Here is a 12,062-nt window from a genome sequence, read left to right on the forward strand (position 1 = left end):
TAAAAAACTAGCAGGTAAGCGCGGCGTTGCCCGGGCAAAAAATAAAAAGTTATTTTGTACTTCTAACCTTTCTATTATATTATGTAGTATTTGATTTATATTTACAAAGGTTATATTACGTAAGGGTTTATCACACCGAGTGACCAATCTAACACATTTAAAAAAATTTTTAAATTGTGTACAGTAGAGGAATAAAGAATTTTTAAAATGTGTTATAATGAGAATTAATGACAATTAATGAATTAATATAATGAATTAATGAAATAATGAGAATTAATACGTGATAAACCCTTACCTAAGATAATCTCTGTAGTTATATAAATCAAATACTATAATATAGAAACATTAAAATGAAATGAGTTTTTGAGTCTTTTCTCAATATTTGCAATAAAATTACATATTTCGTCGTTTTTTAAAACTATTATCCTTATATTTTTCTAGCTTTTATTTTAACTTCATATGAGGGGTTCTGCAATTTTGTTTTGTTCAAAACAGTTCTAAGACAAATTAAATTGGGAAATGCTGTTTTAGAAGTTCAAACAGATAATTAATTAATTAATTTTATTTGCCAGGGAAAGTTTCCCTATAAGGGGGTGGTACAAATACATGTATTACTTAAAGAATTAATACATGATAAAGATACATATTACATAATTTTGTAGTGATTATTAACCAACATAATTTATTGCAAGGCACTGTTAGTACCTTTAAGATAAATTGTTATAAAGAATTTGCCCAAACGTACAACAACAAATAATTAGATGTTACCAAGAATTTTTTTCAGTGATTTTAACAAAGTAGTAACAAATTTTATGGGCATCTTTTCTGCTGATGAAGTTTAGGTTAATTTTAAAGTCGAGAAGTGATCCATCGTTGCATATTCTTATAATGTCATATTTTTCACACAATTTAGTTAGTGCTTGGCAAATTTGGAGTAGGTGGAGCATAGAGAAGTCATCAGAGTTCAAACAGATAATAGTCACTATGGTCTGGATAACGTGGCAGTTAATACACGACTCCCAACGGTGTTTCCTAAATTATCCAAAAGGTGGTGTGGCCTACGAGATCTGGCTCGATTACAGAGCCTACGTACGAAGTGGTCGATGCCATTTTGACATTGTGTTTTAGCCAAAACAGTCAAACCTGCTTCAGCATAGGTGCTACATTTCTACAATTAGTTAATCACAATGCATGAGAAAATGATTTTATATTATTTCTAGAAATACTTACCATAAATTAAGCTATTTGAATTTAGTTTTCAAAGTTTATATTTTATTTTATTTTTTAGACAAAGTTAATTAGAAAATGTACTTAATTATTTCTCTTCAATTTCAATGATTTTTGAATATTGTTAACAGCATGAAAAAATTAGATAGATTAATCATAATCTAATCTGATACTGCATACAATTTGTAATATAGTGTTTACAGATATCCAGTTTTAAGTGGCTACCATAAAATTTACAAAAGATTTCTTTTCCAAATTTCACTTAGAAAATTTTTAAAAATAAATCAAAAATATATTATAGAAGATATAAAAATATTTTTCTGGTGGGCAAGGTAATGTCTTTTCTTTCATTTTATCAAAATTTCCAGTTATGAATTTAGTCTTTCCTTCTCATAAATTTGATATTGATATTTTATATATTTTCTATTTTTTGAAGAGAACAAAAGGTACAAAAATTTACTTTTGTAACACTGTCTTTTGTAAGCAGTGTCAGACAACTCATCTGCCCTAGGTAGCATTTAAAATTATTAATTTTAAGTAAGTCCAGTATTGTTGGGAAGTAGATTAGAATAAAATTTATTTGTAACTAAACGAAAATAAAGATTATAAAGTATATACAACCCCAACAAAAAAAAAAAAAATCTCAAACAGCATGTTATTTTAATCTGTCTTTAGCTTATCTTTCAATAATGTCAAATAGAAAACTTTTGTACACTTATAATTATTTTATATTAGTCAACTTTTATTATAACTGCAGATTTTACACAAAAAGTTTTAATGTTGATAATACATAAAAAAAAGTTACGTGCAGTTGAAAAAAGCTTGGACAGAGCCATTTCTGACAAATAATACCTCGAATGGTACAGTACATTAATATTTAACCTTTGGCTCGTATAACAGCATTCGTACACTAATTCGTCGTATCAACAAGAGCATCGATTTGAGTCATTTCATCCAAATTTGCTTGATTTTTTGCTTTAAACCATCCACAGTTTGTTGAGGACATTTTCTTAATGTTTTTTTAAATTTTACCCTACATATTTTCTATAGGGGAAAGGTTGAGACTGCTCAATAGCCATTTTAATGTGTTAATATTATGTTTGACCAGCCAAGAATTGGTGGTTTCAGCACTAAGGCAACTTGAATCATCCTGCTGAAAAATAAAATATCTGTGATATTGTAATTTTTCTAATGTTGGTAATAGTGTTTCCTCAAGGATTTGTTGATATTCTACTGCACTTACTGATCCCTTAATGAAATGCAAGTTTCCCACACCTTAAGCTGACACACAACCCCAAATCATAACACTGCTGGAAATTTTACAGTGCACCGTAGACAGTCACGATGGAATGCCTCCTGCTTTCTAATGACTTTTTCTATTGCCTCCAATGCAGACATCAAACTTTGCCTCATCACCAAAAACAACCTGCTTCCACTGTCGTGTCCAGCATTGGTGCTCTTTAGCCTACTTCAATTGGTTTTTTATTTGTGTTTTGGTAAAAGGAGGTTTTGCCTTTGTCTAAGAAATGTCACCTGTCACAATTGTTAAGTAAAAAAGTCTTTCTTACCTGGTAGAAACTGTAACCAAGTTTGTGCTGATGGATACAAGTTTCTTTTGTAACATCCTTTCCAGTAACTTCATTCCATTCGTTCAACTAATTCACTGCCCCTCAATTTTTTAAATTATTTCATAAAGATGCTTGTGATCAGTCCTTGTTGTGGTTGCTGGCCTTCCAGTTGATTTTTCTAGATGAATTTTACCAGCTTCCTGATATTTTGAAACAATACTGTGGAAATCCCTATACTATGGAATTACCGATTTTTAATTCCTTTACAATTTTTTCTTAAGGATTTGCCCTGTCTATGGAGGATGATAATTACTTCATATACACTTAGTCTTACCAAGTGCCATTTTCATTAAACAAATACATCTCAATAATGTTAACAAGAAAAATATGCAAATATCACCTGCCAGCTCATTTAAACATTTAGGAACAATCATTTAATGTATTGTCCGAGGTATTATTTGTCAGAAATGGCTCTGGTCCAAGCTTTTTTCTTTGTCGCACTTGTTTTTTTCAAGTTCCCATAACTTTTTTATGTATTATCAACGTGAAAATTTTTTATGTAAAATCTTTAGTTATAATAAAAGTTTACTAGTATAAAATAATTATAAGTGTACAAATTTTTCTGTTTAATATTATTGAAGGATAAGCTAGAGTGATTAAAATAATATGCTGTCCGAGGTTTTTGTCGGGGTGGTAGCTTATAATCAGAGTAAAAAACTTATCAGCCATAAATACCTGTACAATAAGTGGTCTATCTTCTTTACACGTTGTAAACATTTCTTTTCTATACAAAGGATCTTGTAGATATTGCACACTGTTTAACATTGGAGTATAACATAACTGAGCATTATATTTCCGACATAAAAGACGAAATGCTAATTCACTCATATCAACCATAGGCGCAACAATATACTTTGCTTTTGAGAGTGTGTGACTCCAAAAACGATTCTTATAATCTTTGTTATCCATATTCCTAAAATATAATTGTTTTAATTAGATAAAGTAATAATTTAATTTTTTAATTATTTTTGTCATTAATATATATAAATGCTATAAATATATATTAATGATTAGTGGTAGATTAGTGGTAACAATATATTATCACTAATACAGTGTATATTACTATTTTATTTTACATATTTCATATTTGTTTCACTGTATTCATAAACTTAAAATTTAATGATTTTTATCATCACTAATCTTGATATTTTTAAACCTTATGTAAAATTAGTGATATGTGGAACCAGCTTGATGGATGAGGTGACAAGGTAACTGATTTAAGCAGCAAAACAAGTAGTTAGGAAACATTCAAAAAATAAAAACAACAATAAAAAATAAGCTGAATACACTGAAGTTCCATAAAAATACTTTAAAGATGTTTATAAACAATTCAAGCGAGTGTGCCAGTGTTCTGTAACATATTAGCAATCATTCCAAAAGTAGGAGATGGCAAAAACCAGTTTTACTTCAGATGCAAATTACCATTGAGCCAGTGCTGATGATATGTATCGTATAATTCAATTACTTGCTACTACCATTATATCATCTATAAATAAAAATTATTGTAAGTAACAAACAGTCAAGTTTCTATTGATTTGCTAATCATTGTTCTAATGTAATACAATCAGAAAATAAAAATAAAACAATTAACAAATGAGATAACCACTATTGACATTAAAAGATTTTTATTACTTACTAGCTGTTACCTGCGGCTTCGCTCGCACGGATTTTGCAAGCAAACCCTATTTACATTCAATATTTCAACAACCATAATAATTGTTATTTAACACCTACCACCAAGAATGATGAGAATTGCTGAGAATCAAACAAACTGTTTTTAATTTGACTTTTAGCTGCAAGTACCCACTTCGTTCTATAATCGAACCAATATGCAAAAAGAAATTCGAATTTAAAACAATTCAGACATTTAGTTAAAAAATCAAAATATATAAAAAATATTTATAACAATGTCTGAAATGTTATCAATTTAATACCCCTAAGTACTCAATTAAGACTAAACATAATTAAAAACAAAAAATCGCATCTAAAATAGTACAGTAAAAGCCGTTCTTTAGGTTAATGCTCTCCCTCTCCCTGTGGGGGAAATTTCGAAAAATTCTTTCTTAGTGTGCATTTTCATGACATACCCTAACTGCGTACCAAATTTCACCTCTAGGTTCTGGAACTTTCTAGAAAAAACTGGAACATTCTCATTAAAGCGTCACACATTTTCGAAGTCAACCACTTTTAACTCCATATCTCCCACACCCTTATAACTATCGAGACGCGACCACCATAGTGCACGATGAGAGACTTGGGACTACTACCACACACAAACACCATTCATGTGCAATGTGTAGTTTTGGCTGCAGAGTGAAATATAGGCACAAAGATGTCCATTTTTATATATATAATATAGATATAGATATCATCATTGCAAGCACTTTGTAACTGCACTTTTCAAAAATTTTTTATTTATATTCCTTTTTAAAATGATTAGCATTTATATTTAAATTTTACTCTAATGTTCGTAAATTAAGATCTCTGCTTCACCCGAAGATGATTTTTCTAAAATAGTGAAAGTTCTTGCACTGATGCTACATGTAATAAAAATAGTTTAACAGTTATCTCATTCTTTAATTGGATAATATTTTGGTATAGTGAACCTAGTCATTACTTTTAAAAATAAAATAATATGCAAATGTAAAATTTTATTTACTCTATTTTATGGCATATGCACTGCACCTCCATTTCGGCAAAAAATATTTACGATAAAAGTATTTAGCATATTTAAGCCATTCCACACTTTTGGCACTCGACACCATTTTTTTTAATCGTATTCTGGTTAGAAAAACATAAAATTAAAATGCACATTTATTTAGCAGGGAAAAACAGGAGTTTAAAAGAAGTCATTTATATATAACAACAGAAAATAGTCTACACGAATAGCAACTTAGCTCCAACAAAAAACAAATAATAATAATATGTTAAATTAAACAGCATTTTTATTCAAGAGTTTGATTAGGTAGAGGTCATCCACAGACTACCAAAGACCATTTCGAGAATTCATTAGCCTTTGGGAGATTGCAGTAAGATTCAAGCTCCGAACGAGAAGTTTTGTGCCCCCAAGAACAAGACTGTAGACCCCTATACAAGCAAAAAAGCTAAAGGAACCATACCCCTACATGTGACCTTTCGTGAGATATTCACTGCCAAAGGTCGGTTTTTAACGCGTATCGGTATACTACCTATTCTGCACGCTCCGCATCGAGGCGAGTGACGGCAAGCCTCGACCGACGCTCCACGCATAGTCACGTGCTTCGGTGCCCGGCGGGAACGAGCCCCCACACCCTCCGAAACTATATAACGTCGAGTACTCCACAAACAGTAAAATGGGCTTCTCGAAGCCGGCATAGTCACGTGGGCCAAATAGTTAAAGACGATAGTCTTACCAGAGTGACGCGACCGGCGATCTCTGCGACCCAGTTTCTAGGGGTCGTATCTCGCAAAGGGTCGCCCGTAGAGGTACGGTTCCTTCGACTTTTTTGCTCCCACGGATACGCCGCACGGTTCTAACAAGGGCCCGACCGTCTCGTTCGGAGCTCGAATCGAGCCGAGATCGCAACTTCACACACGAGACGCGCGGCAATTTTTCGAGCTCCCCTCTTTAACAAAAGTCACATCTTACGTGCCATAAAATAAGGTATTCGGAATTCATTTACACGTTTTTTATTCCGACATAAATTGGATTATATTAAATACAATTACTAAGACGAAAAACCGATAACGTTTGCCTACTTTAAACCGTAAAAGATTTAACCATACTTTAACAAGGAAAAATACGTCAACGATCAATTTATTAAATTAGTTATTACATACTGAAAATGCTAACACAAAATGGTAATATTCTAGGAGAGGGGAAGGGGGGTTAACCCCCCAAACGATAGACCCCCCCTGTGCGATCAAAAAATGTCCTTAGGGCTAAGGTTTAACTACGAAATAGAATTTTTATTTAATTCTGAAAATCTAATTAATTAATTAAATTAAACTTTGAAATTGAAAATATGTAAACAAAAAAATGTGTCGATTTCAATACACATTGTTTGAACAGCTGGTACCCAGCATCCATTTCGGTAATTATTAACCGCGGTTTCTATTTTTAAAAAATTTCCTGTTTCATTTTTATTGTGGCACAGAATGCGAAACCAAGTTTACCACTACAATTTTATATCATTAATCGTTCAGAAAAACTTAAGGGAAACAGAAAACCGCGTGGACACCTGTCGATATCGAGTTAGAACGTAATAGAATCGCCAATACACAACGAAACAATTTAAATTAAACATTTACTTTAAAACTAAGCCGCTTTTCCGTCTCGTGCGAGTACTTACCCCGGTTTAATTTGGCCACGTATAAAAGGACACCTGGTGAGAGAATTCGATAAAAATCTTTAATGAGAATTCAATAAAATTACTATCTTTTTTTTTTTTTTTTAACTCTTTCCGCCCTGTGGGCACTAAGAGGGCCTCTTTTAGAAGGCCCATTATGGGTTCGGCCAGGCCCACAATGGGGCGACCGGGTGGTGAGGGACGGGGCCCGACATATCCGAACGGACCACCCCCCGAAAATTCCTGGGGATTTTCGACCCGTTCGGATTCGATCCCGGGTCCCCCAGAGCGGTAGGCTGCCACCTTCACCGCTCGGCCATCCGGCCGTCAAAATTACTATCTTATGCGACCGCTAATTCTTAAGTAATACGGAAATAGAACACTACACAATATAAATAAAAAAAAAAAAGGAATTTCAATTAGGAAAATATTTTTGGAAAATTTACTGGTGTTTCTTTTCCTTTTATTTTTGAGGATGCCGCGACTCCTTGATCCACCCGGCGGAACGGAAACGTCACAAATATGGCGCCGGGCAAAACAATATATCCGGCACTCCAATACATCGCGTGCGAGTTGTCTATTGGCGTTTGTGTGCTTGCGCTACGAAATGGGGACTAGAAAAATGAACTGACATATCGAAAAACTAAAGCGAACCACATTTCTTGTAGCGTGGGTTGAAAGTAACTAGGCATTAAAAAAAAGTTATAATTTTTGTAACGATAATGTAATCATAATAAAATTTATGTGTATACGCACAGATCAATGGAATATTATATTTCTTCATAAGTGGTGTAGGCAGTGACCGAGAGAGGCTGTATGCGCAGTGGAAAAACGAAAAATGATCGATCGCTTGTCTGTCAGGAACGATCGCAGATTGCTGCACGCCGTGCGATGTGGATATCAGTGGTTGCTGTGCAAAGATGATGCGTACGGTGAAGGGACGTCATTCCACAGTCGGTCGGGAAACAATCAAAAATTGTCATTCGAAGCTAAAATGAACACAGCTTTGGTTGAGGACTACAGAGAAGTGGCTGTCCATCTACATCACGATCTGAGGAAAACGTATCGTTGATGGAAAGTGTCGTATACACATTCAATTTTAAGGCTTACATCCGCATTTCCATTTAATACGGTACATGTCAAACAATTTTAATCGTCGTTGGATTAGAAATATAGAAGTTATCGCAATTTATCAATACCTAGTTACTTTCCAAATATCCTGTATAATTATACATTATATTATTGACATTTTAAATGTTGTTACTTTTCAAATAATTTGTCCATTTGTTTATACTTTTGTTCCTTTTTCATATTTTAGAATTTTTAAGATTAGTTTTTTACTCGTCTAGAGTCTTTATTACATAATCGTTTTCTCTTAACACTTTTCGCCCCATGAACATTCAGGTCTTTCTTCTAGGCCCAGTAGATTCGACCATGCTCACAGAAGGAGTGGCCAAGTAGTGAGATTGAATAGTAGTAGTTACAGAAGAACAATTTGTATTTGTATTCAATACACACATACTGTGTTTTTACGTAGTATGTGTGTAGCGGAGACCGAAGCGGTAAAAGCGTCAGCCTGCCGCTATGAGGAATCTGGGATCGAATTCGGGTAAAGAATCCCAGGAATATTTTGTCACAAATTTTATGGTCATGGGCAGTCGGCCTCGTTCCCACCATCCGGCTGTCCCAGTGTGGGCTTGGCTGAACCCATAATGGGCTTGGAAAAAAATCTTCGTGCCCACAGAGCAAAGAGTTAAAAATGGAATGCATTACCAGAATTAATAATAATATTGTATGTTATATACTATAGGATATATCAACATTTCACTAATTATGGGTAATACGACCGTGCGTTAGGCGCGCGGGGTGCAGGAGCACCCCAAACACTTTTAAACGCGTGTATTTTTTCATGTAATGAATGCTCAAAAATAATGCCCTCAGTACCTTCCTTCAAAGTACTGAAGATCGCACTGAAAATGTTTAAAATTCCAGGAAAAAAAAACTTTTTACAAAAAAAAAAAACAGCAAAATGCATGGGGTGCACCTGCACCCCGCGCGCCTAACGGAGGAAGTTTTTTTAGCGCGACCACTGGAGGGAGTGGACCCGAGTTAGTGTACTGAAAAAACGGTCATTGCCTGATATCGAATCAGTCATAATACAAATGACGAATAAGAGCATAGAAGGCGTGTAAATAAGATTTTTAAGGCCAATAAACGGAAAAAAAGTGTCCCATAGACTTAGCATTGAAAGTTTGAAAAGTGACGTTTTTGGAAATATTTATTGCTAAATTGTCTTGAAAACATGTTTATTTGTCTAAATAACGTCAAACAATTTCTCGTTACCAAAATAGAAGTAAAAAAAACGATTAAAACAAGCGATTTTATAGCGACTGTTTACATAAGTCAAAGTGGTAGTCTGCGGGGGCGTGGCATTTCGCGGGAATTTTACCGACAATTGTTTTTATTGGTGGATCTAATAACAAACAAAGAAAGTAACCAATTACAGTGTAAAAGAAGTTAACTATCGATGTTATCTGGCAATAATTCGCCTTTTTATCTCTAGTCGCTGTAGTTTCGGGGGGTGTACTTTTGGAAATACTGAAATATTTTGGCCCGGGGTTTGTGACAAAGCATTTAATGCTTGGAACAGTTAAAAAACACATACGGAAATACGATTCAACGATTAGATAGCAACAGACTTGTTTACAGTTTGAAAAATAGACTTTTGAAGTTGACGATTTTTTCCCCGAAAAATTCGCGAAACGTAATACAGTCAAATCTGTTTTTATGCGGTGGATAGGGACCGCATTAAAAAAACGCATAAAAAAATCTCACGAAACTTCACGAATGGCTGAAAATAATAGTTTTCGCAACACAATTTAAAAAAATATTTTTTTTAATGCGGTCAACAGGGACCGCATAAAAAAAGTCTCACATAGAAAAACTCAAAACCGTACGAAATAGAATTTATTGACAACAGATGTCAGCACTTGACTGCATCGTCTGGTCTATCGTCTGTTTTACATATTTTTGTTCAGGTGGTGTTTTGTTGACTTAAAAAGTAAATTATTTCATTTTTCGCATATTCATGCAATAATATTACTATAATAAGTTTATTTAGCTATAATAAGTCAATGTGAGACATGACGAATCGCACGAGACTAGTCGCCAACTATACCGCACAAATAAAAAATCGCACAAATTAAAAATTCACATAAAAAAATCGCACAAATAAAAATCGCACATAAAAAGACCGCATAAAAACAGGTTTGACTGTACTTTTTGGTTTTCGTTATAAATAAACAAAAATGATATATTTTAAGTAGTATTGTTGATTAATACATCAGAAACACAATCTCACTAACGTCAAAAACGAAAAAATCGCGAAAAAATATTTTGATTTTTTCAGTAACAACTTTAGGCGCGCGGGGTGCAGGTGCACCCCCCACGCTCAACCGTGTTCAACCCCCCGCGCGCTTAACGCAGGGTTAATTGACATTTAATATATCCGAAAAATAATGCTAGAATCAGGTATGACGATCACACAACCAAAAGAAGCATTTCTGTTACTTTACATAAATAAAGTTTAAAATGGCCTCTGTATCGGCTGTATCTCAAAATTCCGTAATTAAAAATTAAACTCTTGGCTGAAGCTAGTGGAAAGCTAAAGAAACCGGAATCACGGCCAAGACCTGCACGATGCTCGCTTGGTATAGGTCTTGGCCGTGATTCTGAGGGCTAAAGATTCATATGACACTCTATAACGCAAGAAAAAATGTATTTATTATGCAGCTCTTCGCTCGCTATTTGTCTTTACTGCAGACAGCAACTCAGAACTCAGTACGAAGTGACGGCTGAATCTCGAGTTTCGCTCCACCCAATCCCGTACAAATTAACGCATGAGGCCGGATGGCCGAGCGGTCAAGGTTAGCAGCCTGCTGCCCTGGGGGACCCGGGATCGAATCCGGACGGGTCGAAAAATCCCTAGGAATTTTTCGGAGGGTGGTGTATCCGGATATGTCGGTCCCAGTCCCTCACCATCCGGCCGCCCCATTGTGGTCCTGGCCGAATCCATAATGGGCTTGCTATAAGAGGCCCTTTTAGTACCCACAGGGTACTAAAAGGGTAACAAAAAAAAAAAAAAAAAAAAAAAAAAAAATTAACGCATGAACCGAAACTCGAATGGCACTACGATTTATGCAGTATTTCCGTTGAGGATTCCTTAACACTGTCCTTTAATATTCTCCAAATAGCGTCAACGAAATCGTCCTACAAACTACACTTTTTCCCGATATAATACAAATAGATTATTCAAACGAAACTGGGCGCCATCTTTACACAACGTCGAACAGCCTCCAACCCGAAGTATTCTACCTCGATACGCTACAACTCCTCCTCTCATCACGAAATGATGTCAATAATTTTCTGTATTAAACAGATTATGTAGAAAACATTAGCAACAGGACAGGAAACTCATTTGTTGTTTATAGATTTAACGAAGACATATGATAATGTCCCAACATCAAAACTATGGGAGACATTAAAAGAGATAAATATTAATAACACACTTATTACAGCAGTTAAAGAATTATATAGAGAATTCATAACGAAAATAAAAATTGGAAAAAATATCAGGATTTATGGTATCAAAAGGACTAAGACAGGAACGTTGTATCTCACCAACTTTATTTAAAATCTACGTAGAAGGAGTATTGAAAATATGGAAAAAGAAATGTTGCAAAAAGGGAATAGATATTAACGGTAAGCCGACATTTACACTGCAATTCGCAGATGATCAAGTGATAATGGCAGAAGATAAGGATGATCTGGAATACAAGGAAAATAAAAGAGGAATGGTGTATGGATAGGGTTCCTGGAG

The 12,062-nt window shown here is 34.3% G+C and overlaps 1 protein-coding gene across 3 annotated transcripts in view; it reads right to left on the minus strand.

The window, feature by feature from the left end:
• The window catches only part of LOC136990023 (uncharacterized), a 55,738-nt gene extending 48,480 nt beyond the window's left edge, over nucleotides 1-7,258 (minus strand). For 2 of the 3 annotated variants that reach the window (XM_067288347.1, XM_067288345.1), the window contains exons 1-2: nucleotides 7,146-7,206; nucleotides 3,531-3,768 (exon numbers count right to left, since the gene is read on the minus strand). In XM_067288347.1, coding sequence (XP_067144448.1) covers nucleotides 3,531-3,764 — 234 coding nt within the window. In that variant the 5' untranslated portion in view covers nucleotides 3,765-3,768; nucleotides 7,146-7,206. Of the gene's footprint in view, nucleotides 1-3,530; nucleotides 3,769-7,145 lie in introns of all 3 variants that reach the window. The other variant, XM_067288346.1, reaches the window with a different exon arrangement.
• Nucleotides 7,259-12,062: the final 4,804 nt, after the last annotated feature.

The sequence above is a fragment of the Centruroides vittatus genome, unplaced genomic scaffold (assembly GCF_030686945.1).
Source record: "Centruroides vittatus isolate TY-2023 unplaced genomic scaffold, ASM3068694v2 scaffold_861, whole genome shotgun sequence".
NCBI lineage: Eukaryota > Metazoa > Arthropoda > Arachnida > Scorpiones > Buthidae > Centruroides > Centruroides vittatus.